At 38.8% G+C, this 26608-nt stretch overlaps 1 protein-coding gene across 6 annotated transcripts in view; it reads left to right on the forward strand.

Moving 5' to 3' along the window:
- Positions 1 to 3092: 3092 nt before the first annotated feature.
- Positions 3093 to 26608, forward strand: part of LOC131057751 (zinc finger CCCH domain-containing protein 55) — a 105944-nt gene continuing 82428 nt past the window's right edge. For 3 of the 6 annotated variants that reach the window (XR_009372565.1, XM_059221325.1, XM_059221329.1), the window contains exons 1-2: positions 3167 to 3390; positions 4136 to 5303. Coding sequence is in view for 5 of the 6 variants with exons in the window: in XM_059221325.1 (XP_059077308.1) it covers positions 4397 to 5303 (907 nt within the window). In the remaining variant the exon portion in view is untranslated. Of the gene's footprint in view, positions 3130 to 3166; positions 3391 to 4135; positions 5304 to 26608 lie in introns of those variants that run through there. The other 3 variants (XM_059221328.1, XM_059221327.1, XM_059221326.1) reach the window with 3 other exon arrangements.

The following is a 26608-nucleotide window of genomic DNA, read 5'->3' on the forward strand; positions in this document are numbered from 1 at the left end:
ATGAAGACAACTTGGAGGACACCATGGAGGCATTACAAGGAGGTGTATGGGTCTAATAGACTAAATTTTGATATCTTAAAGCCAATTATGGCATTTCATTGTAATGATCCTAATGTAATGGTTAATTGTCCTAATGGGCTTAATAGGACCATAGGACCAAATATAGGATTTTAGGGTTATAGGATTGGGAATAGTCTTAAGAGTGTTTAGATCTATTTGATAAAGTATTTTGATCCTTTGGGAGTCATTAGCTTTGGGTAGAAGTCAATAATAGGGTGTTTAATAAGAGTTTTTAATTCAAATATTTGAATATAACGACTAGTGTCATTTTGGTGGGAAATGATAAAATAGGCTTGTTAAGCATCTGTAATGACACATAACTATATGGATTGGTTGGGGAAGTTTTTGGAGGCCTATTAAAATCTTTGAGAGGCATTTGTATGGGGGGAGAGCACAAGGAGTCCAGGGTTCTACGAATTGTAACCCAAAATAGCAATAAAACTACTTATTTTTCTTGCAGATCTGGGTTTTCATGTTTTCTTTGCACTAAAATAGTTTTGATATTGGTTTTGTAATGAAGCGAGGGTAGTGTCTATGCATCCTTACATGTTTTTAATCTGCTGAGGGTTTAATAAACCCAGAATCACACCTTGCACTATACATTCCTAAGTCTGCAGTCTTTCATTTACTGTTTTGTTGGTTTTCATTGAAACAATTATCCAACCATAGATGTAGGAATCTATTTCTTGTGGATTGGATCATCCCTAACTTGTATCATACATTCGTGACAATTTAATGACAGGAAGGAGTGAAAGTTTGGTGTACACCATGAAGGATTAATTGAAAATGCATAGTTTTGGTGCCACAACTATAACAGTAGAAGATCGGCCTTAAGGAGGGGCTATTTTTGTGTTTGAGACAGTAAAATTATGTTGAGGACATGGTGAATCATCCCTCGTTTGATTTTGGAAGTGATGTTTGGTGAGTTTTTGAGCAAGCCCTAGGTTTAAGGGTGAATTAGTGAGGTTTTTGGGGTTAGGGCATATAGAAGCCTTAACTGACCATAAAACTTAGAAAATCCTTGGTTTTGGATCATAACCAAAGTCTGTACAGAAGGGTTCCTTCTGGAGATGAGATTTGGGAGTACTTCCTTTGCAAATGTGGCCTAATTAGCCTACTAGGTACAGAGGATAGTGAGTTTTTGAGATTGTTGGTCCAAAATAAGAGTACCTAAGTTTTAGATATGTTATTGTTGGCTGAAAAGGGTATCCTAATATGTGATTTTTTTTTTCTAGTTATTTACAAATTTTGGGAGATAATTTCCTAAAATAGTGTTTGCAGGGCTAGTAGGAGCCTAGGCCTAGTTGTAGGCTAAATAATTGAGTTATCTTGATAAAGGAAGACTTGATGCCTTTAGTACCTTAGATACATTTTTCTTGGGAGTGTTTAATGGTGTAGAGGTAGAGGAACCACTTGGATTAGTGGAAGATAAGTTTTGAGCCTCTTAGAGGTATTAGATGCACTTGAAACACCTTAGGAGTGTGGGGTTTGGGTCCTTATCACACATTTAACTTCATGTTTTGCAATTACACCTCTTGCCTTTGCATCAGTGGTACTCCACCTAATGAACAGATGCATGGGAGGTACCAAATCCTCAATTTGCACCCACTCCCCATTCTCTACTAAAAAATGAACTTGTGGGGTTGCAATTGCCAACAACTTGTGCATCCCATACAATATCTCCTCCTCGACACATTTATCCAACACACAAAAGACCTTTGCTTTGTGGCCCAATTCAAGTCCTCGTGACATCACCATGGATACAATATCTGCGTTTGTGTAGTAGCGATCAAAAACGCTCATAAACTCTTCACCCAAAAGGATGCCCATAATCTGAAAGAAAATGGGCTTCTCGAACTTAAAAATACCTCACATCCACTTCTTAGAAACTTGGCCCATGAATGCTAGTTGTTGTTTGGATGTCACAAATGAAAAGTTTGCTTCCATCTTGTGAAAAAACAACCACCACCCGTCTCTACCTTGCACTAAATTACTCTACCATCCATCTCCTTCCTTACACCAACTTACTCCAGGTTTTCTTGCAGATAAAAGGAAATGCCAATGCAACCTTAAATAATGACGTCTAACATCTCACACAAAATCCATCACATACCTCAATTACATTAAACTTTGGCAACATACACACTACATTCTTCATTAACCATCCCACATTATTATTTATTACTCATTGAACAAACGCCTCAGAGATCCTCCCATATCTCCCTATCTAATTTGCATTTAAAGCCATCGCCACATTGGACAACTTGTGCCCCCCTCTCAAGGTGTGGGAAACAATACATTTTGAAAATTTAGAAAAATAATTTCAAAAAAATTTAATATATTTATTAATTTTTCATGAAATTGATTCACCTTTTATGATGACATTGAACACTATCTGAGAGTCACCTTCAAGGAGATTTGAAACTGCTAATCAATCTGCCATTTTGACTGCCAAAAGAGTGACATAGGCTTTAACTTCATTGTCAGCTCCCTCTGTCAACTTCGTAGCCCCTAGTGCTAATATATTACCATTCCAGTCCCTAACTACATATCCTGCCCCCGAAGGACCCATATTACCTTTTGCAACCTTGTCAAAATTCACCTTTATCCACCCTTATTCGGGCCTTTTCCATTCAACCTCCTTTACCCTATGTGAGTCCAAATTAACCCAAATAGGCCCATTAATAACTATAGTATAACATTATTATCTAATAACTATAATGATTATTGTAATATAATATCATCTTAATTAGATTATATTATTTTCATGAGAAAAGCCATTCACATTCTTCTAATTAAAAAAAGTCTTATTATGCCTTACAAAATGATGATCTATTTCACATTTTGTAGGATTTTAAATATGACCAATTACGACAAAGATAAATATCTTTGTAATTATCTATAATAAATACTTAATTTCCATCTTCAAACATTTAAGAACTTTATTTTAAAATTATTTTTTTAATTTTTATCGATTGCAGTTAATAAAATATATAAATATATGTGTGTAAGATGACATCAATAATAGCCTCAAGAAGAACAAACGGGAGGGATGAATTGCTAAGCTAGGTAAAAGCCATAAACTTCTCACGTCAATAATCAGCGTTTCTTATATTTATGTATGCAATTTATTCTCAAACAAATTAGCGCACACAGCAATCTACTTCATATCTTAAAACAGCTATTGACATTCCTTTCGGGAGGATTGTCTGTAAAAAAACACCTAGTTTGCTTTATTCTTTCCTTATGAACATACACCGCTCTACTACACTAAATTTATCACGGAGTTTAGGGTTTGGATCCTGCGACTTCTGTGCTGTTATGTTCTCGGTAATTAAAATTTCGCTCTCTTAATAGCAGCAGGTTTATTTTTTCATTTTTTTTTTTTGGCTCTTAGGATGCCTTTTGTTGGATTGAAGTCCGCGCAGTTTCAAATATTGTAATGACTAAACTGTGCTTGCAAGAAACACATAGTTAGGGTTCGCGATCCAGTTCAGTTGGTAGTTTGTTTTTTTGGGTTAGTCATTAACACTCTTTGTGATTCGATTTAGGGAAGTTTATACTTGTAGATGATTTCAGAGGGCTGGAAATTGAAGTGAGGCGGATTTTCGGAAGGCCGTAATTTTCATTATAGCTGCTATTACTAGCAAGTAGGGTTTTGCAAAATCCGAGAATTTTGTTCTATGGAATACATCCCGGTTATGGTTTATTTGTAGTGACTGGAATTTAGTAGAGCAGGTCATTAGAGCTGATTTACTCTAATTTGGATAACCTAATTGTATCATCTATAGCATGGGGTTTTGTCGCCAGTCCGGCGTTTTCTGAATGGGATGTATTTTTTCAATTACAATTGTATTTCGGGAGAAGTGGGCTTCTGCCAAATTAGAGAACTTGAAGTTGAGGATGTTTTTATTGCAATTGCACTGGACGTAGCAAGTTAGGCATTTTTTTGTACAGGCTCTGTGCTTTTTGGTTTAGTTGACCATAGGAAGAAGTGGGGTTAGACTAGACAAGAGATTTTGATTGTACCGAATATAGTCCAAGGTTTTGATAAAATATTTTTATTCTTTTGCAGGGTCTGTACTTATTTCAGTTCAGTTGCTTCGGAGAAGGCTCAGGATTTTGCTGAATTATTAGCTACGCTAATATGCTTCCAATTCTAAATTGGAGGAAGTAACACAGACAGGTTGATATTTTTGCATGAGGGCATGGGCTCTGAGAGTGCAGTATATAATAATTGAGTGCAGGATTTGAATTTGTAATTATTTAATGCAGGATTGGAATTCACATTCTTGTTTGGGGTAATTTATACTTGGTTAAGGGACTGGTTTGAAGCATGCAGCGACCAGGGGGAGAAGCTCCTCCTCAGTTCAGGAACGGCCCTCCTCTCCCTCCTGGCTCAGGCCCCAGGCCAGGAATGATGAACATGGGTCGTCCTTATGCTCCACCTCCAATTCAGGGTCGAGGTCCCATGATGCACCAACGTCCTCCGTTCCCTCACGGACAGCAACAGCAGCAGAGCCCTAGATTTGGACCTCCTCAATCTCATATGTTGCCACCAGGGAACCTGGTTGCACCACCTTCTGGACAGCCAATGCCAGCTGCACCACCACCTCCTAATATTGCGCTGCCTTCTCTAGGAACCATGCCATCTAGGCCTCTGACTGGTCCTGCAGCAGCTGGTTCCCCACTGCCTGCTGTGGGTCCTAGAGGGCCACTACCTCTTCCAGGGAAGCAACCATTGCTTCCAGCGACGTTAAATTTACCTCAATCTCCTATTATCAATGCCCCTCTATCTTTGGGCCCTCCTCTTCTTGCTGCTCCCGTGCAGGTTTCTCAAGGACTGCTGACTGCTCCTAGTTTGCTTTCACAGCCTCCTAGGCCAAAAGATGATGAAATTATCCGCAACATTGAAATTTTAGTGCAGTTTGTTCTCAAGAATGGACCTGAGTTCGAAAACATGGCTCGGGCTAAACAGGCAGGCAATCCAAAGTTTTCATTTTTATTCGGTGGGGAACTTGGAAGTGATGCAGCAATAGGATATGAATATTACCAATGGTTGAAGAGGAAAAGCCAGCTGGATCAAAGTGCAGGGAGGGAGGGAGAGGCCAAAGTTCAATTGCAGGCTCCATCAGTGTCTCCTGATTCGAATCAGCAGCACATGGATTCAAAAGGTGTGCACTTGGGAGGGGCTTTGACAGTTTCTGTGGTTTCAGACATGGAGGTTGACATGGACATGGAAGGTAAAGCAATTTATTTTTTGTTAACAGGATTAGTTTTCATCATACACTTTTGAATCTATCTTTTATGCGTCTGGTTTACCTTCTTTTTCATAGGTTCTTTCACCGCCTTCTATGTTTGGTTGTGAGAGCCTTCTTAACTCTTTAAGAGTTTCTATTGCAATTAGATGTGCATTTTAACTCCTATTAGCCTACTTTTGTAATTGGGGGATGGTTGCTTTAGATTATATGCAAAGTTTTTTTTAGATAATAACATGAACAATTAAATCTTTTTTATCATGGGTTGTTTTTTCACTTAGTATTTTGGGTGAAGTTATTATTTTTCTCTCTCTTGAGCTTTGTGGGGAAGCCATGCAAATGGTATTTTAGTCCCTAAATCATCAGTATGAATGACACCAAATAGATTTTTAAAGTTTTTATATATTTAAATCCATAAAATATAGTATTCAGATTGACATTTTATTACCATGTATGAGACCCAGGGATTGTACAATTGTTTTCTTCTTTCATTACCATTCTCCTCAAAATGCTGTCTATTCTACCTAAGATAGTCATTATTTGTTGACATAACCTGTAGATATCAGCCATTGTTTGCTTATTCTGTTAACTAAACTTCTAGGTCATATGTTGGCACATTTTTTATTCAAAGGAAACACTTTTTACTGTTTAAGAACTCGATGTTCAGTAAAGTATTATCGCAATTTCTAAAGAAATATGTTTTCAATTTCATTTATTCATTATGTTTGCAGTTGTCTATCTAATGATTCCTGAGTGTTAGGGATCACGAACCTGCAATACAAAATATTCTAGTGATATTGCTCAATTTAAAGACTAAGCCCCCTCCCAGTATTAATAGCATCAAATAAAGGTTAGATCCAAAATCCATAAAACGAGGGAATTATGAAAGAGAAAAAAGTTCTCTTCCCTTAAAAAATGTAGCTAATGCCTCAACTCCATCTCTTTTAGGTTCATATAAAAAATTAAAATAGTAACTCATTTCCCTCCCTTTTGAAGTCCCACTCATTTCATTCAATAACTGGAAACAGACTCTGCACTGTTTTTTAAACGTTAAGCATTTCCTGATTATTCAGAAATGAAATAAACCAATCTTATGGAGAATTACAATGTATATGTTTGTATGCATAAATAATTTCTTCCATTAGAACTTGAGTCTAAGTGGACAGTAAGAAATAATTTCATGAATGGAGTCTTGAAGTAATCCCTCTTGAGTGCACTGCATTTTAAATGGAAAGAAATTTAGTCAAGTCCAAAAAACATTCAGGCTTATAGTTATAACTGTTCATTAATAGAGTGTTTTGTCACCATTAAGATAAGAGATAAAGCAGCTTCACTGGGGAGAGGCAACTATTGAGAAAAGTTCTAAACCCTGACAAAAGGAGTTAGGCATTGGAGCTCAGATAAAACAGTCAACACTTTAGAAGATCGGGACAAAAAGTGGAAAATTAATTATTTTTGACTTACCAAAAGAAAAATGAATGGGTTCTCGGTTTCACACAAATTTATTTAAGAAGGGGTGCTCTAAGATTTCTGATCCTTCCCAAGTGGTGTCTTCAACAAGAAAGTTCTTTTAGCGAACTAGTTATTCCATGATACTTCTTCCCCTTAAGTTTTTTCATTTTACCCTTGTATTTGTTACTTCTTCAGGCTTCAAAATCAACTTACCCTCATCACCTAATGCTGTTAGGTCTATTGAAGGCACAATTTGTGAGCTAAGAGCTCCTTTTTTTAGAATACAGAATTGGGTATATCACCCCCTATAAACTGCAGTGCACCTGGTAAACTTTTTAATTTGACTGGTGATGCTGTCGCGACACGTCCTCCAGTACCATGTGGGTTGGGGGGACACTAGACCTTGTGCTTTACCATTGGAAGCTCTCGCCAATCAGGCTAGGCCGCCAACCCAGCTAAGAGCTCTTTTCAAGCAAGAGACATGGAATACATTGTGGATGCTGTTGCTTTCAAGGAGCTGCAATGCATAGGCCATCGTCTATCCTCATCATGATCTTGGAGTGTCCATAAAATTCTGGGTGAGTTTCTTAGCTCCACTTCGTTTGAGGGAAGATTGCCTAAGAGATGTGCAAATGTCATGATGCTAGACTTGCCTTAGGAGCTCACAAAGAGAAGCTGCATAAAAGAGTGAAAATACAAGGCTAGGTAGTGAGTTTTTATAGGCTTAGGGAGAGGGTGGAGGTGGCGAGTAACCAATAGGGAGTGACCACCAAGTGGTCAACTGCGTTTTAGCATGTTGACACTTCAACATCCCATCCACTAATTTAACGCACTTTATTAACCTATGAAAGTTTAATAATAGTGTAGGAAACCTAGGGCTTAAGAAAATAAATAGCAAACTACTTCTTGCTTCACTGACAAATCGGATTAGAACCAAGTGAGAAGCATACCTTGAAGTAGACTAGCAATCTTGGGAATTCTTGACCAATTTGAATGTGTGACCCACCAAGTCAAAATCAATGCCCGTTGCATATTGAATCCCATAATTGTGAATACCCTTAATTTAGTGGAGAATTCTTGTTGCTTCTTCTTAACGTAGCTTATGTGGCTCCCGCATTAATGGAGAGACAATGCCTATAACATATGAAATATCAGGTCTCATGTGAGTCAAGTACATGAGATTCTCAACAAGATGTTGGTGTTGTAGAGGGGAAAAAGTGAACTACTCCAACAGGTGGGTGAACACCTATCAGGGACTCACTAATCAACCTCTTCACTCGGGATGCGGTACAAAGTATAGAACTGTTAGTTACCCCTTAGATGACATTGAACGTGTCATAGAGGTCCTCTTACGTGACCCAATGACACCGTTTGAGGATGCATGCATAGGTTGAAGACGATAGCATGACATGCTGGCATCTTGTATGGACAAAGTCACAAAGTCCGTACAGAGAATGAATTGTGACGAAAACCTGCCCAAATAACAAAAACTAAGCAAAATAACAATGCAAAAAGCAAATACGACTATCTATTAAGTAATAAAAAGGAAAGAGGGAAGAAATGTAATCTCACAATCGGTCCATGCTTGAAGTCTCCAGCTAGGCCCCCAAATCTACTCAACAACCTGCACACAAGACGAACAAGGATGAAAAGGTTGTGACTGTGTTTTTAGAGGCTTGCCATAGTCAGACCCCCACTTTGGTGTTTCCACCTCCATGGACAACCAAGATAGATATATGAAATAATAGATAAAAGATACAACAACAATATCTTAACGAATATGCTACGGAGATAACAAAAGATAGAGGAAGAAGAAGACTCCCCTTCTGCACCCAAAGTGAGAAGCCTGCGGGATGAAGAAGAAGAACAAGCCGATCTTCCTCAAAGCATGATAATGGTAGCAATGTGTGAGAGCCAAGGACACAGTCAGAGAGAGAGCTTCGAAAATGAGACAATGGGCAAGCGTAAATCCAATAGAATTCCATTGATTAGAGAAGCCACTAAGAGACCAAATGAGCTCCAAAAGGGAAGATAAACATGCTGGGACGAATATGGAAGTTGATGGTTGCGGAGAGGCAATAGAGGCATTTTCTAGGCGTAGGCGTAACTCTCAAACGACCGCCTTCAGACTATTAGATTCGCAAGATGATAGTGCGTTGTGCAGATGTCTCCGGTGTGCTACGAGTCAAATAGTCAGCAGGGTCGGAAAAGGACAAGGCAGAGGTTGACGGGGCAAGTGAGATGGACAAAAGGACAAGGCAATGAAGATCTCCAATCAGCCTATAGCGAAGGCTCTTATGTAGCGTAGAATTATATGGGATATAGTTTACAGCACTATAGGTATAAAGTGACATCAAGCAAAGGTTAAAAACACTTAGCCTCAAGTTTAAACCTTGACAAAAATGGAGTTGGTGCAGGCTTATAATCTACCATGCCAAACTTGGGGAGCATGTCAAATGTGTACTTATGCTGTGCAATTAAGATACTAGAATGAATGAGTGAATAGTTTTAATGACTCCCAAGAGAACATCAGCTTATTGGACCAAGACTAAGTGATCGCTTTCCCCCAAAAGTAGTACACTAGGCCTAAGTCTGACATAAAAAATGAATCATCAAAGGTAGTTTTCATTATTTGAGTTGTTCATTATTTAACTATAGGGAGGATGGAGCCCATCATGGCATACCAAGACTAAGGGGCTTGTTTGAGGCCATAGAGAGACTTTTGAAGATGTCAGGATCGTGAACAAATCCCTATTGTTGCAAAATGTATATCTTCTCTTGAAGGTCAACATGAAGAAAATCATTCTTCACATTCATTTTATGAATTTCCATTTTGTGGGTTGCAGCCATAGCAAGAACAAGTTGGATGCAATTTATGTTGGTGATTGGTGCAAAAGTTCTAGAGTAGTTTTTGGGAACTTGGGAGAGTCCCTTGGCAACCAAGTGAGCCTTTTGCTTGTCAATTGACCCATTTCGAGCAAATTTTGTTATATAAATCTACTTGCATTGAATAAGTTTCCTCTCCATAGGAAGGGAGACTAGATCCCATGTGTTGTTCCTCTCCAAGGAATTGAACTCTTCCTACATAGCAAAATCCCACTCGGCAATACTAGAAGCCTCTTGAAAGTATTGTTGGATCAGAAATTGTAGCAATCAAGAGATGTGGAGCTTGCTGAAATTGTTGATTGCAATATTTGATGAGCTCAAAAGGCCGTAAGGCTGGAGGGTGTGGAGAATTTGGAGGAGTATCCTTCGAGTGATGACTAGGAGTGGAAGGATGTGAATCATCATTATTGTCACCATCTGAAGTAGAGGAATTAGATTTATCATTAAGACTAAGTGGATTAAGATCCTTTGAAGGATTATCATTATGCTATAGTGTCTCCAATGCGATGAATGATGGAGAAGTGGTAGGACCCTCCTCAAAACGAACACTCCTCTCAATGAATAGCTCATGAGTAGTAGGATGAGGGAGCTTGTAGCCCTTTACACATTTTGCATACCCAACAAAGATACAAGGCTTGCTCTATGGATCCATAGCCTTGGATGGGATGTGGGCCCATGCAGGGAGCCAAACACACAAAAGTTTTTCATTGTGGGTTTACAACCAGTCCAAGCATGGAAAGTAATTACACCCTTCACAAGTTGGTGAGGAACTTGTTCTGAATATAACAACTATAGTTGATGACTTCCACCCAATATATAGGTGCTAGAGTTTTGGAGTGTATCATACAATTAGCCATCTCTTTCAAGCACCGATTCTTCCAGTTTGCAACTTAGTTTTGTTGAGGATTGTAAGGATTTTATGTTGTTATTCAATGCCTTCTGAAGTAAAAAATTTCTCAAATCTTTGGTTGACATATTCCCCCCATTATTTGTATGTAAAATCTTGATTCATTTCCCAGATTGTTTCTTTGGAAATGCTTTGATGTTGAAAAATGAATTTAAAGACTTAAAATTTTTATTTGAGAAAACACACAAAAGTTTACCTAGAAAGTTCAGTAGTGAATGTCAAAACATATTGGGCTTTACTAAAAGAGGAATATGGGATTGGACTAGCCAAATCTCTAAAAGACAGATTAGGTACAATGATAGAAATGTGAAATGGATGCATAACTAGAAACTCTTAAGAGAGAAATAAGCTATCAAATTGTAAATGAAAAACACAATTTACAAACTAGAGAGTTCAAGAGAATTGCATTAGGAACCCACAAAGAAAAGTTTGCATACAAGAGTGAAAACACAAGCTAGGTAGTGAGTTTTATAGACTTAGGGAGAGGGTGGAGGTGGCAAGTCCAACCAATAGGGAACACCTCAATAAACAATTCACTAATCAAACTCACTTTATTAACCTAAGGAAGCTTAATGTTAGTATAGGAAGAACCTATGATTTAGGAAAATAAATACTCTGTTAGGAAAATAAAAATCTACACTAACACAAAAGAGGATGCAACCTCAAATAGACCATGCCCCCAACCTCAAAAGACCTCCCTATATGTTTTTGATCTGCATAAAACTTTTGTTGTTGCTAAGCTCTTTGTAGGTTGACTTTGAGTTAACTCAAAATCTCTTGGCTTTGATTAATCAAGTGAGCAGCTGTGGGTATCCTATTGTTTGTGACTATGAGATCAACCAAACCTAGAGCATCATATTCATATAAAGTTGTAAAAGAGGGCACACTGATGGACATATGATAAGAGCTGTTGTAGCAGAACTCTTCCAAGTGTAGCTACTTGACGTGTGCTTACTACTAGTTTGAAACATAATTTCTCAAGCGCTCCTCAATCTATTTATTACCAATCTCTTTTTGCCCAACTATTTGTGGGTGATAACTTATGTTGGGGTAAGCTTTGTGCTTCTCAAGTGATACAATGCTTGCTAAATTAAACTTAATAATTTGTTAACCCTATCACTAACTAGGCTAAACACCTCCTTGAAGAATAGATCAACCACTCGTGGATCTTAGAAGTCTGAGGGAATGGCAAGGAACTGTGCATGTTTAGTTAACTGGTCTACAATAACAGAAATGCAATTCTTATCTTGCACCTTTGGGAGGCTAGTGATGAAATCCAATGACACACCCTCCCACTTTTGATTTCTGATTGATAGAGGTTGAAGTAACCTTGCTGAAAAATTTTGCTCTCTCTTGTTCTATTGGCACGTAGTGCACTCCCTTTTATGTTTGAGGACATCACTCTTGAGGCCCTTCCATGAGAATATTTCTTTGGTTTGCTTGTATGTCATGAATTACCTTGGATGCCTCGCTAGTGGTGTGTCATGAGCTGCTCTTAAGATCTTCCTCTTCATCTTAGATATTGGGACTAAGAAGACTTTGTTCTTATACAGGATGAGTCTATCTGTTGTTGTGTACTTGGCATCCTTAATCACCTCACCAAGGATATTAGTACTGAATGTGTTTATAGCATATTTTGCAAATATAGTAATCTTCTAGTTAGCTGCAATTGTTCTTCCTAGAAAGGGCTTCCTAGAAAGGGTGTGAACAACAATGTTCTTCTATCCCTTCACATATTCTATATCAAAATCGTAGGCTTGTATTGTGCTAACACATTTTGGTTGGTGATCATTTAGATTCTGTTGGTTCAAGAAGAATTTTAGGCTATTATGATCAGTTTTTACAGTAAATTTTCCATAGACTAGGTGCTACTTGAATTTCTCTAGCACATCAGGAACAACAAGCATCTCTTTGCATCTCTTTGTCATAGATGGATTAAGTCTTTTTAATGTGAATCAATTTCTTACTCTCAAATGCTATTAGGTGCCTTCATTTGGTGAGAACAACTTCTATTCCCCCTCTTGGGGCATCATGTTCTTTCACAAATGGAAGAGAAAACACAGGTATAACAAACACTCGGCATGAGCTCGTTACCCTTTTTAGTTTTTTAAAAGTTTCTTGAGCAGCCTCTGTCCATTCAAAAGCTCCCTTCATCAAATTTGTTAAGGGTGCAACAAGTTGGGAAAAACCTTTGACAAATCTCTTGTAGTAATTGCACAACCCAAAGAATCCTCTCAATTGTGTTAATACTGTAGGAGGTAGCGAGTTTAAAATGGCTTGAATCTTTTGTAGAACCACTTGCATTGCACTCTCTTGACGCTTATGATGCACCCTAAGTATAAAATCTTGGTCATTTTAAACACATTTGGATTTCTTTGCATACAAGAATGGCTGTAGGCTGTAGCTAATCTGGCTCTAAAAACACCATGATTTCTGCATAACACGAGGGTAAGTCGGAAATTACAGATCTTGGCTGTGCTTGGCAGAACTAGCTGCGTCTTTTATTTTTTCGGCTGTGTGTATAACAAGAAGGTTAGTCAGTCGTTTTGGAGCTAGATTAGCTGTGTTCTACAAGAATTGCTTCTCCAGAATACACAACATGGTGTCCAAGTTCTTCAAGTGCTCTTACTGTAAACAATAATGTTGTCAAAGAAAACTAAAACAGATTTCCTCAGCTGTTTGCTAAATGCTTGATTTGTATGGATTGGAATGTAGTTGGGGGCATCTGTTAGACCAAAGGGCATAACCAAGAATCCAAATTGTCCAAAATGACATCTGAATGCAGTTTTGTGCACATACTCATCTTTTACTTGAATCTGATGGTATCTTGATCTATGTCAATCTTTGATAAATTCACAGCTTTGTGTAATTCGTCTATTAATTCATCTATCCTTGGTATAGGATATCTGTTCTTGATGGTTTACTTATTCAGTTTTCTGTAATCAATACACATCCGCATGGTTCCATCCTCCTTCACAAGAACCACTGGGGATGCAATGGGGCTGGAAATTAGTCTTATGTAGCCCAACTAGAGAAGCTTGAAATATCCTATTGTCTGAATTTTAATGGAATTTACGAATCTGTTTAGATAGATGCTTGGTGTTTATTTCATATCTTGAATATTCTTGTGCATGCAACGATAAGAGCGTGCAATAAATGAAAATAACAGAGTTTTCATAATGGAACTGTAAACCCTTGTATACTACTATTGGAGTGGTGAATTTTGGCACTTATTACCAGTGTTCCACGGGCGTTGGGGATGGGGGGACGCGGGGACGCATTCCCGGGACGGGAGGACCAAGGGCCTAAGTTTGGGGACGGCGGCGGGGGGTGGTGGTGCTGATATAGTTATACATATACATATAGTACTTGAAAAACTAGTTTTGAAAAGATGTATGACAGTATTACAGTGTAAGAATTATATTTCAAATGAGACTATAGGAAATTTGAAATACTAAATCTAAATACCAAGATTTCTAAGTTGTGTTGTTATATGGAGCCTAATCAGACTCAGAGGTTAGATTTTCCCTACTTCTATCGGAGAGGTTTCCCCTTATATTTTTCAACGGGGGTTTGGGGGCAGCGCCCCCAAGTTGGGGTCAAGGGGCAGCGCCCCTTGAGCGTTCCCTGTCGCGATACAGGGCGGGGTCGAGGGGCAGCACCCCGCGAGGCCAAAAATATTTTTATTATTTTCTAAAGGCGTCGGGTGTTATTTTTCTTTTGACCCACGTCCAATTAGAGTTACCCCTTAACCCTCAAAAAACTTAAAAAGTCACTTTTAAAAAAAATTTAATATTAAAAATTGCATATACGTGGGGGCGACAGGAGACGTCTGGGCGTCTCCCCGTCCTTGGAGAGACGTCTGCATGTCTCTCGAAGGACGGGGAGACGCCCAAACGTCTCCCAAGGAGACGTGGAGGCGTCTCCATGTCTCTTTGAGAGACGCCCAGACGTCTCCCCGTCTCCTTGGGAGACATGGGGACGTCTCCGCATCTCGGCGGTGCTTGGGTGGCGGTGGTGGGATGGCGGGGGACGTTGTGTCCCCGTCCCCCGTCCCCGAGACGTTTTTGACGGGGGGATGCGCCCAAAAAGGGGGGGGACGTGTCCCCGTGGAATGCTGCTTATTACAATAGCATTTGATGCTGCAATTGCTCAGAATTTACAAACAATACATGCAACACATACCAAATTCTGCAATCATTTCCAAACATGCCCTACAAGAGGTTGCCCAAGCTAGAATTATCATATAATTTCATGTAACCTTCAACCTGCAACATGGCTCCATTATTGTGTCCAAACCCTAGCTGGAACTTCCACAAATCTGCCCAAAATTCTGCAAATAAGCTCAATGATGAACTCTAAATGAATCCACCTCAGAAGTAGAGTTGGGTTTCCGTCCAACCTACAAATCTCCAAGGGGTTTTGTCCTCAGAAATCGCTGTCACTGTCACACCAGCAACTAAGAAGAAATATCAAGTATTAAACAATCACATAATATCCCCCTTGGAGAAGGACAAGGCTCCTTTATAAAGACTTCCCAAACCATTGGTGCGCTTCCACTCTCAATGTGGGATTAAAAATCACTTTATTTTATTTACTCCTTATAAAGTCACTTTATGACTTAATTATCATTTTTATAAATAAAGTCAATTTACTTTTATAATTTTATTTTATAACTTAAAGTAACTTTTCTCACCAAATGATAATATAATATCCAGTGTTCCACGGGCGTTGGGGATGGGGGGGATGGGTTTTCTGGACGGGGGGACCAAGGGCCTAAGTTTGGGGATGACGGGGGGACAGCGGCGGGGGGGTGGCGGGGTGGTGGTGCTGATATAGTTATACATATACATATAGTACTTGAAAAACTAGTTTTGAAAAGATGTAAGACAGTATAAGAATTAGATTTCAAATGGAACTATAGGAAATTTGAAATACTAAATCTAAATACCAAGATTTCTTCAATGCTAATTGCTAAATAAAACTTGACAAATGAAATTGTCAAATTGGAGATTTCTATTATATTGAAAAAGGAAAACGAAAATATGAATATCTGATGCCATTGCAAAGTCTGTAATAATAAAGATGATTACATGATTCATCATTACAATGGGTAGCCAAATACAAATACGTGTAGCAATAGCATTACAAAAGAAACTAGAGTCAAAGACAAAATGACAAAACTCAAAATGTAGCTAATGGAGGCCTCTAATCATCTGCGAACTCCTCACTGGAATTGTTGGACTCCTGAAGATCAAGATCCCTCAAGCTCACACCAACTAGCCCTGCATCTGAAGTGGTAGGATCATCCGCATCAATCTGTGAAGGCTCCTCTGGCTCTACATCCCATTGTGCCGCTGGACTCTCCTTGTACACAAGTGTCTTGCGGTCCATGAGACGCAAAGCACTGTGTACAACCACAAGCTTCTTTGCTCTCTTATGCGAACTCCTCCTCACTGGAATTGTTGGACTCCTGAAGATCAAGATCCCTCAAGCTCACACCAACTAGCCCTGCATCTGAAGTGGTAGGATCATCCTCATCAATCTGTGAAGGCTCCTCTGGCTCTACATCCCATTGTGCCGCTGGACTCTCCTTGTACACAAGTGTCTTGCGGTCCATGAGACGCAAAGCATTGTGTACAACCACAAGCTTCTTTGCTCTCTTATAGGTAAGTCTGTTCCTCTTAAGAGAGTGGATGAAGTTATATGTAGACCAGTTCCTCTCAGCAACTGAAGAACTGGAAACCTGGGATAGCAGACAGATGGCTAGAGTGGTGGTCAAAGATTTCGGGCCATGGCAATTCCACCAAAAAAGTGGGTCCTCCTGTGCCATAGTGTCTATATCCATCTTTGCCGCATCTAAATAACCTTTAAGAGTGGTGAATCTTCCCCACTCAGTGTGAATTGTGCCGTTATCTCTGGAATCAAACATCTTTTCTACGCACCTAAAGAAACCCGCCTTCACCTCATCATCCTGAATCGGTGTCACTCTACTCGGTCTAGCCTTGTACCACTTAGGATTCAAGGCAAAGGCAGCCATATGCAAAGGAGTGTTCAACTTGTCCCATCTACGCTGAATGATAGGCCGAATTTGCTCATTGTAGAATGCTAGAGAGGGGTCCTTCACTCGCACAACAACTCTCATCTGGTCAAGCATAGAGTCAATGCACTCATAGACCTCTCCAAGGTTAGGTGCATCCCCATCCCCTTATCTGATCACCTGGAATACTGGAGAAATGATGGAGACAATGTATTTCGCATTAGTCCAAAACACATCACTCTTCACTATCTCCTTCACCCTTCTCCCCTGCTCTGTCTTGGCCTCAACCCACCTATTCCACTCATTAGTGATAACCATGAGTTGCAATGCCTCTTTCAACTCAATCATTCTCTCCAAGAGAATGAAATAGGATGCATATCTGGTCTCAACTGGTTTCAAGAACTCCTTCTTCGCGAAGGTCTTGAAGAGTGCATGTGAAGTGTGGTGGTTTGTAGATAAACATCCTGCACATCTCTCGCATTGGTGACCACTCCTCTAATCCAGTCAATCTTCCCCATGTCCTTGAGTGCATTGTTCATGGCATGCACACAACATGGGGTCCACCAAATATGTCTATAGGCTGCCTCAATGAGTCTCCCTACTGCTTTACACACATGGGCTGCATCTGTCACTACTTGGACCACATTTTGTGGCCCAACCTCCTCAATAGCCTCCTTGAGGACTCGAAACTGGAAATCAGTATCTTTACGATGCCTTGTACAATCAACTGCTCTAAGGAAGTAAGGGCCCTCTGCACATGTGACCATGACGTTGATGAGTGGACAATGGCTAATGTCCGTCCACCCATCGATAACTATGCTGCACCCCAATGCCAGCCAACATGCCTTCATCTTCTCCATCAAAATATTGATCTTGGAATAGTATTTATCCAAGATCGAGGTCCTCATTTTCGTCTCCCTTGGTGGCACTTAAGATGGTCCTCCCTTTGCCACCATAGCCATCATCTCCCTATAATAAGGAGACCGTGTAACATGAAATGGAATGCCATTGGCAAAGAAGAACTTGCCAATGGATTCATCTATCTCATCTCTTAGCTGCACATTAAACATATTAGCAATGGGGTTACTTTGTGGTGTCTGCAACTTACGTTTCCTTGCCCTGGCGGCAGTAGAAGTGGAAGTATGTGGCCGATTCTGGTTGTGTTGAAGGGCTGCCCTAGCAGACAAAGTAGTAGGCATTGAAATATTTGTGTCATTTGGAATCCCCCAAAGCTTGTTGAACTCAATTCTGTACTGTATATTTTTAGCCTCCTCCAAAACCTTACAATGTCTCATGCCTTTTCCTCTCCAACAAAGAAAGTGTGCATTCACCCTACTAATGCTACCAGACCATTCGGTGTCACAAATGTTGCACTTCCACTTCCTTGTTCCCCCACTTGAATGTGATGTGCCTTGTACTGATATTCTTGAAGCAAACTGTTTGAGAGGAGACTTAGGATCAAAATGACCCCTAGCATACAGTGCCAACAACTATGAAGGGCAACCTGTACTAGCTGGTGCACTCACCATATAACTAGATTGGGCTCTAGGATCAGCCCCATGGTCACCTCCCTCATTTTCAGGTTCATATTGTGAATCATTCTCACTATGAGAATGGATTTCCATCTCATCTTCACTCATGCCTTGGAAGCTCATTGTGAAATTGACACTGCATTTCACAAAATAAAATAAAAATAAAATCAGCCTAGTTTAACAATTTGTTTTTTTTTCGTATTCATCTCAAAATGAGATTTGATGTTTAATCTTGAGGGCAAAATGATCATCATTGTGCCCTCAAGATTAAACATGAAATCTCATTTTGAGATTCATTCATCATTTTGCCCTCAAGATTAAACATCAAATCTTATTTTGAGATGAATAGGAAAAAAAAATCCAAAAATGACATTGAACAATGAAAATCAGAAAATAAAACCAAAAAAAAAACAAGAAAAGTTGAAAAACCCTACTTTGCACTTGAAAAATCGCTTCAAAATGCAATAGAATCTTCTTCTTCCTCTTCTTCTTGCTTCTTCTAGCTCCTATCACACTTGCAATCACTTTTCTCACCCCTTCAATCAGTCTTCTTCAAGTTTTTCCTCCTCTTTAGCTTGCTGGAAAAAAATCAGTTTTTCAAAATGAGAGTGAAATCAACAAAAAAACATGGTTTTGTGTTGTTTTGGGGGAAAGGGTGGGGCCCACGTCCAATTAGGGTTACTCCATAACCCCCCCCCAAAAGTCGCATTTAAAAAAAAATTAACTTCTACGTATTAGACTTTTTGTGGGGTGACTGTCCACGTCTCCACTTCTTCGGCGGCGATTGGTTGGCGGTGGCAGGACGGTGGGGGACGTCGTGTCCATGTTCCCCTTGTTGGTTGTAATTAGGGCCAGCGGATTCCTATTGCCATAGGCAACATTGGAATCCACCCCCTTCATATAGGGCTAGGCCCATCACCACTCGACACTTAAAGGTTGCTCGCCACACTTAATAAACATGCCTCCTTGATAGGGCCGACCCCATCAAGGTAAATTAAAAGGAAAGAAATAAAATGTTTAAAGTATAAAGGAGGCCGACATGTTTAGGGATCTATATGTCACCTATATATGCAACACTTTCCTCTCATTTAGAACAATCAAGTTTCATATTGATAAAACAATCTTTGGTGAAGAGCGAACTTTCATAGTAGGCAGCGAACTTCCACATAGTGGCAGCAAACTTCAAGCAAGATCAAAGTCTTCCATAGTAGGCAGCGAACTTCATAAGGAGTGCAGTAGACTTCAACCAGCAAACAGCGAACCTCACATGTTGTAGCAGACCCAAATAGGAGGGTGCGAACTTGATCAAACAGCAGCAGATCTTACCTTGAAGGCAGCGAACTCCCTTAGAGACAGGAGATGATCATACAACATTGAAGACTCCATTAAAGGGCTGTAATCAGATAAGGAGGACTGTAACCTAATTATTCCTCTCTCATGGTGACTGTAAAACCAGATAAGTGTGTAATTTTCTGTTGAATTCTAAATCATAAATCAGATCTGAGGATCCTTTGGCTGGGTTTTTCCTCCTAGGAGGTTTTCCCAGGGTAACTGTGCATTGTCTTTAGCATTTCATTTCCTTTATTATGTCTAAAGTCTGAAAACAATAAATTAATTAATCTAAATCTAATTTTCTGAGTTTTATGCAATCTGAAAGTACTAAAATTAACACCCCTGTCTCCGAGACGTGGCCAAAAAGGGGGGGGGGCGCGTCCCCATGTAACTCTGATAATATCCCATAAAATAATATTCCACCTTTTATTTCTCCACCAATAGAAATAAATGACATGACCAGTATATCATCCCCTATATCTCCTAATTAGCCTATCGTGATGTTGTGAAGAAGGATAATCAACTCTTGTGTGGTCATTGAGGAGAAGGGGACATTACAAAGCTCCTTCATAGCTTTCTCAATCTCTTCTTTATATCCCCTTGGATGTCAGAATGGGGTGGTTATGACTTGTTTTGTACTTGGTTTCAATTTAATGGCCTGTTTGAATACTTTACTTTGTTTGGCCAAAATTATGAAATGTCTATATGATGAGGGAATTCTCAACTAGTTGTATAATTAGTGGGTATGACTAAATAGCTGGCTGCCCATGCCACTTGACCCATACAGAAAACCCTTTCCATTTTCTTTTTTGAGACTACTCTTAGGGTTCCATTCAATATCTTTTTGAGGATACTATCTTTTCTGTTTGATTTGAATTTGAGTTTCATGAACTGGTAATTTTGAGATAATTCTCCTAATGAGTGTAACCATATCCATTCTTCCAAGCTCAACAACATAAAAATCATTACATTATTTATGATCTCATAGAGCTAGATGGAGTTTTCAAATCACCCTAGTATATGGGAGAGTGAATCCATCAACAACTACATTGGAGATCTTAAAATCTTACATCCTCAATTCCTCTTTGTTGACTAATTTTCATCAACAAATTTGTGGGTTGCCGTGTTTATGAGCATTGCAGTCTACTACCCAAATTATAATCTACATACCTTGAAGGGGTAGTATTTTGGTGACCTTGAGAGGGTTGCAAGTGTGCCATCATTCCTTTTTTTTCATCTTCTTTAGGTACATTGTCTTTTTAATCCACTAATTCCTCAATTTCATCTGAGTTTGAATTTTTATCTGATGTTACCTCAATGTAGTGCACTTGACCCTTTCCAAGGCATTTATGACCTAAAGTGTATGGTTCTCTACAAGTGATACACAAGTTCTTTTTCCTGAGCTCATTCTTAGTTTCTTCATCTACTTTCTTTGTGGTGACTAGTGGACTGGTCCTTTGAGGAGGTGTAGTGTCCTTTTCTCTGGAAATTTACTTTATGTTTCCCAAAGTGGGGTGTCCTAGGATGGTAAGGGAGTTTATTCTTCAATAGTGAATACAAATGGATCTAGGGTTAGAGCTCTTTTGATTATTCTTGCAATGTTGGAGGAGCAAAAGCTTTGACAAGACATTTAATGGTTCCAAGAGTCCTTCAATAAAAAGGAATATTATTCTCTTTCTTGACATGCTTGTCACCACAATAGCAACTTTCTGGATCTCTACTATATAAACACTCATTGTAGTCTGCTACTTGATTTTTGAGAACTCCCTGAAATATTATTCATCATCGTTAAACTCAAATCTATGAGCACTCTTTTAGAGAACTCCTTGAATCTTAGTATTCACTATTCAGTCATGACCTTTTTTGATGTGGCCATGTTGCCACTATTCATATGCAACATTCTCTAAATGTAAGGAGGCAAATTTGATTGCATCTTTTTCCTTCATGTTGTTGTGAGTAAGGTAAATTTGTTATGTTTGTAACTAAACCGTGTTGTTATCTTGTCACTTTGATCAAAAGTGGGTGTAGAAAGCCTATTCAACCTATTTTCCAGCTCTTTGTTTTTCCACTTCTGTGTGTTCCCTGATCCTTTATTGTAGATGGCTTTTTCTTACTATGTGAACGTACTTTTTAAAAGTTAGGGCTGCCCTCACAGCGTTAAATTGATTCTGCTATTTCTCCATTATCTACCCACTTCTTCATATGATTCTTTGTGGGGAGTGATGGGGGCTTTTTTAGCTTCTTCCTCTAGTACAAATATTGGGCTTGGGGATTTTAGAAGGGTGTCTCTTGTGGCTTTGCTACTTAATACTAATGTGTGGTTTTTCCCTCCCTTGAATATTTCTCCTGCTCAATTGTTCTACTAGTTTCCTTGTTGTTGAACTCTCTTTGGCTTTGTTCAAGAGTCGTAAAAGTTTTTTGGAAGAACTCTTCCTTTTCCTCATTTGTCATTTTCTTTTTTTCCTTTACCTGCCTTGGTTATAGCTTCTCTTGCTGAGTCATCTTTAGTACTTGAGTCCTTTGCCTATGGCTTCCTTTGTTCTTGTCTAAGGTATTTGCTCTTTTGTCACAGGGAACCATAAATTATCGAGATTCTTTGTAGGATTGCAAAATCTTTTGCTTTGATACCATTATAATGATCCTAATGGCTATTATGAGGGAATATCATTTAGGGTTTTTTATATTTTCAATTAGATTGACAAACCTAAAAATTTCCTTTAAAACCTTAAATTTTACCCTTAAGGATTTATTATTAGTTTATAATTATTGCTTCCATTTATTAATAAATCCCAATGAATCATGGGTTCATAGATTACTAGACACAGATAAAAGGAGAGAAAAAGAAGGTCAATAGATCCCTTGACTTCAATAACAGAGTCAACGTGTTACATTTGATGATTTCAATACAAGAACATACAATGGACGCAACAGTAGTAGGTACAAGAACTGTAATAGAAGCAAGGCAAAACTTTGAAGTTTACCCGACGATTCACTGACAACATACCAACATGCTGGATGCAACATTTAGGAAAATTCATAGCAATGGAATTGCCTTCTAATCCTCTAGATAAAATTGCCTAGTTGGGGCCTAGGATTCTGTCCTCGGTTTGAGAACCAAAGGCTTTTCACCCTTTGGTTTGTGGCAGGTGTGAGGGCTTCTGTCCTTGGATCTGGCACTTTGAATTGCACATGTTTTGAGCAGTAGTGGTTAGGGTTTTAGGAAATAGATTTGTTGAACTCCCGTGAAACACTGCCAAACTTTGATGAAACTTAAGATTTGCAGTGAAAAGGCTTCTTGCTCAAATCCATGGCTGTTATAGTGATGACTCTGAGATTGCAGAGCTACAACTATCATAAATGGAATGTTATTGTATTCCACTGTTCACACTGCAACTGCCCATTATTCTGCCAAATAGAATATTGGTAATGTTTGCATGGGCGGGAAAGTCCATCTTTGAAGAAGTTTCGAGGTCCAAACTGCATTAATGGTGCCCTAGGTCATGCAGAGGGGTTAATGGTGTCCTAGGTCATGCAGAGGGGTAGGTGAGGAGAATTCAGTAAAAATGAGAAAGTTAAGAGTTTAGGGGTTGGGGGTGCCGCATGATATGTGTCACTAGGGAGTCTGAGATGTGAGGAGAGGCATGCCTATTGGGAGAAGTCTGAAACCCCAACAAAAGGAGTTCGGTGTGGGAGATCAGATAAAACACTAAACACTTAGGAAGATGGAGACAAAAAGGAAAAAATTGACTAGTTTTGACTTACCAAAAGAGAAAGGAATGAGTATCCAGTTCCACACTAATTCATTTAAGAAGGCAACATCGCATGCTCCATGAATCTCATAGTTTGTTGGCAGCTTTCTTGCTTCAATATTTTTATGATCTAGATTGGATTTTTAAAAGTTTTTGCATGGTGAAAAAGATGTATTTTCCATCATAACCTTCAATCCCCTTTTCTCATCATTTCCATCAGGCATCTTACCACACCTGTAGCACATGCCATCATGCTGTTGCTGGGAATTGCTAGAAAAGAATATTGATGGGTGGGAAAATTTGTGAACAGCAATTGTTAATTCGAGTGCTTTTGGTCCTTTCATTTATCCATTGGGAAAGGATAAATTAAGTTTTTATCCTTCACCTTGTCTCCCATTCATTTGATTTGAGTGAATGATACCTTGGCCGAAACAATGTGGGATTTTTCAACAATTTTTAGGCTACTTAGCTTAGACTCCAAGCCTCACATTTATGTTCACCATTTCACTGATTAGAATTAAGTAGATTTTTACAATTATGGTGTTGAGCTTACTGAAGTTCTTTCAGGTCTTTCAGAGCATTATCCTGGTTCTTTTATCAATGCAAACATGGAAAGCCATAGCCAGAAGGCTTGTCCATCCCAACACCAGGTTCCACCCATACATGCCAGATCTGTGTTTCCTTTGTTGCCCCATTTAAGTATGTCTTTATTATCCTTGGCATGCTATTTTCCTATAAAACCATAACAATTGCATTCTGCTTCCTCTAGCATTATTGGGTTTACAGTTTTTTATATGACTTTTAAGATGATTTTAGCTTTGGTGGTCTTAATTCATTAAGCTTGATTTTCAAATGATTTGTAATCTTGTTCCAGTCTGGTATGTTGCATTTGTTTTTTTAAATGTTAATGCTCTCAAAAGAAAATTTCAACAGGTATTAAAATGAGAATTTTCCATCAAATATTGGCAATGAAAGTATAGGAACAAGAAAAGGAAACCATTCTTTATCCATAGTCATCATCAGAAATTTCTCTACAGCCCTAGCCTGAGATGGTGCTCAGGTGAGGATTGTGACTTGAACTTATAGAAGACTCAAAATCAGAAATTTCTCTACAGCCCAAACAGATAAGGTTTAAGGATTTATTGTACAAAAGTATGTTACCCAGTATGGCATGCAATGGAATGTGCTAGGAATGTAGAATACAAATATATTTAGGGTGGTGGTCTCATTTTTGAACTTTACACTTCATGGAAACCCAAATCTGGCCCATCTGATATACTGGCTCATTATTTGCTGGGCCATGGTTTCTAAAGCAGTTTTATATTATAGTACGGATCCTTTGAATACTCAATAATGATATTATTATTTAGAGAGGATGTTGGAATCTGTAGTCTGTTTTCAGCTTAAGGGTTAACACTTAGCTTTTGATAGACCAACTTTGGTGTGGGGGCAAGGCTTTGGGCCCCATTACTGTGATCTTAGGTTGAATGTTGTCTCAACTCTTATCACATCTACCCCTTTTAACTCAACAAGATTACTTCCCATCAGAGTTATTGGAAATGGCAACCCCCAAGCCCGGATACCTGTTCTGCCATACCTGGTATGGATACGGATGCGGTACAGCACTCAAAAGGTACGACACTTAAAAAGTACCCTTCTGTTTCTGGAAACTTGCCCTTTTTATATGCGTTTTGGATTCGATTTTTTAAAAATGCCAAAAAAAAAAGTGCTAAATTAAAAACGAACTGCAGTTCGCTATTGATTTAATTTAGAAAAAGTTAAGATTTTTCTCCTATAAATGATCCGACCAGCAGCTCTGTAATTCACACGGAAATTGAAAAGTTTTCACAAGCAGTCTTCGGGTTCATCTTTTTCTGGAAGATTTCGGCTTGAGGTTTGCTGGAGTGTTTGCCGCTCTGCAGCTTCACTTGTTTTCCTTCCTATCTGTCTCTGCGCCTTTTCCTTCCTGTCTGGCTTTTCCGCTTCTTTCTCCTACCCGGCTCACTTCAGCTCGCAACGTAGGTATAATATAAAGTTTAAAGTTACATTATATGATTATAATGTTTTGATTTAAAATTTATTTAATTTGCATTTTAAATTTTTAATTTACTTATTTTTTATTTATGATTTTTTAATGTATATTTAGTTTCATTTAATTTAAACAGTGATTTTATTAATCTTTAGTACTTAGTTTTATTTAACAGTAACTTTATTAATTTATATTTAGTTTATTAAAAATTTAAATACTTAGTTTTATTAACAGTAACTTTATTAATTTATATTTAGTTAATTAAAAATCTAAATATTTAGTTTTATTTATTTTTATTTAGTATATACTTTAATTTATTTATAGTAATTTAATTAATTTATATTTATTATTTTTATTTTTTTTAATAGATTTATAACTGCAGAGGGGCAGCACCCTTGTATTAATCAAAATTTGAAAAATACAAGTTTGGTTTAGAAAGAGCCGTAGGGGGAAAGAATTAGGAAGAAAACCCCCTACCATTGCTCCAAACAACGACCAAAAACCAACCGAGCTGGCATAGATCCCTACATTGCTAGACAAAATCAACCGGATGAGAACAAAATGCTGGCTGTTACTATGCCTAATTTGGCCAAAGGCCTACAATCTTCTTAACAATTTAAAGAACTTGAGAAATGGAATACCAAAGAGAATCGACACATAGAACCGAGGAGATCACAACATTTCAAGACTCTTCAGAGCTTGAATCTGGGTCCTCGTCATCGGGAGCAAGAGTAGCAACAACATCCAATATTACCGGGCAATCATTCCCGCAAGCAGCATGAGCCAATGATTCCGCTTTTCCGAGAGGTGGTGAACATTGTCTGGAACCACTCTTCACCACGATCAAGACCCCAAGAGTTGCCATCGTCTATGTCACTGTTGGCCAAAATACCAATGTCTCCTTTGTCTGAAAGCCCTTCATCCTGAATATAGGTTCTTCTCTAGGCAGCCTTGAAGTCGGGTAGTATTCCGGCAACCTTGAAAAGGAACTCAATATTTCTGTTAATGTTAGGCCAGGAGGCCTCCAAGGCTTTGAAATCAAGAGAGGTTACTATCACCTCTTTCCTCACCTCCACACCATTTCCCAAACTCATATAATAATTTTGGGGAAAGGGCATTCTGAGATTGCCGTCGACATTATCCAGTACAACGTCAATTTCCCCAGGGGAGTGGTGCTCGAACACCATTTGAGTGAGCAGCTTCGCCCTTTGCTTGCTAGTCCCCATGTAGAGACAGTCTGCATTGGCTCTATATCTGTGGTAAGCATTTAAGAATTCCTTCCCCAAAATTCTTTTTACATAGTGTAGAATCAAAGGGTGGTTTGAGGAAAGAACCGATTGTAGGCGCTTATCAGAAATTTTGC

Source organism: Cryptomeria japonica, chromosome 5 (assembly GCF_030272615.1).
Source record: "Cryptomeria japonica chromosome 5, Sugi_1.0, whole genome shotgun sequence".
Classification (NCBI taxonomy): Eukaryota; Viridiplantae; Streptophyta; class Pinopsida; order Cupressales; family Cupressaceae; genus Cryptomeria; species Cryptomeria japonica.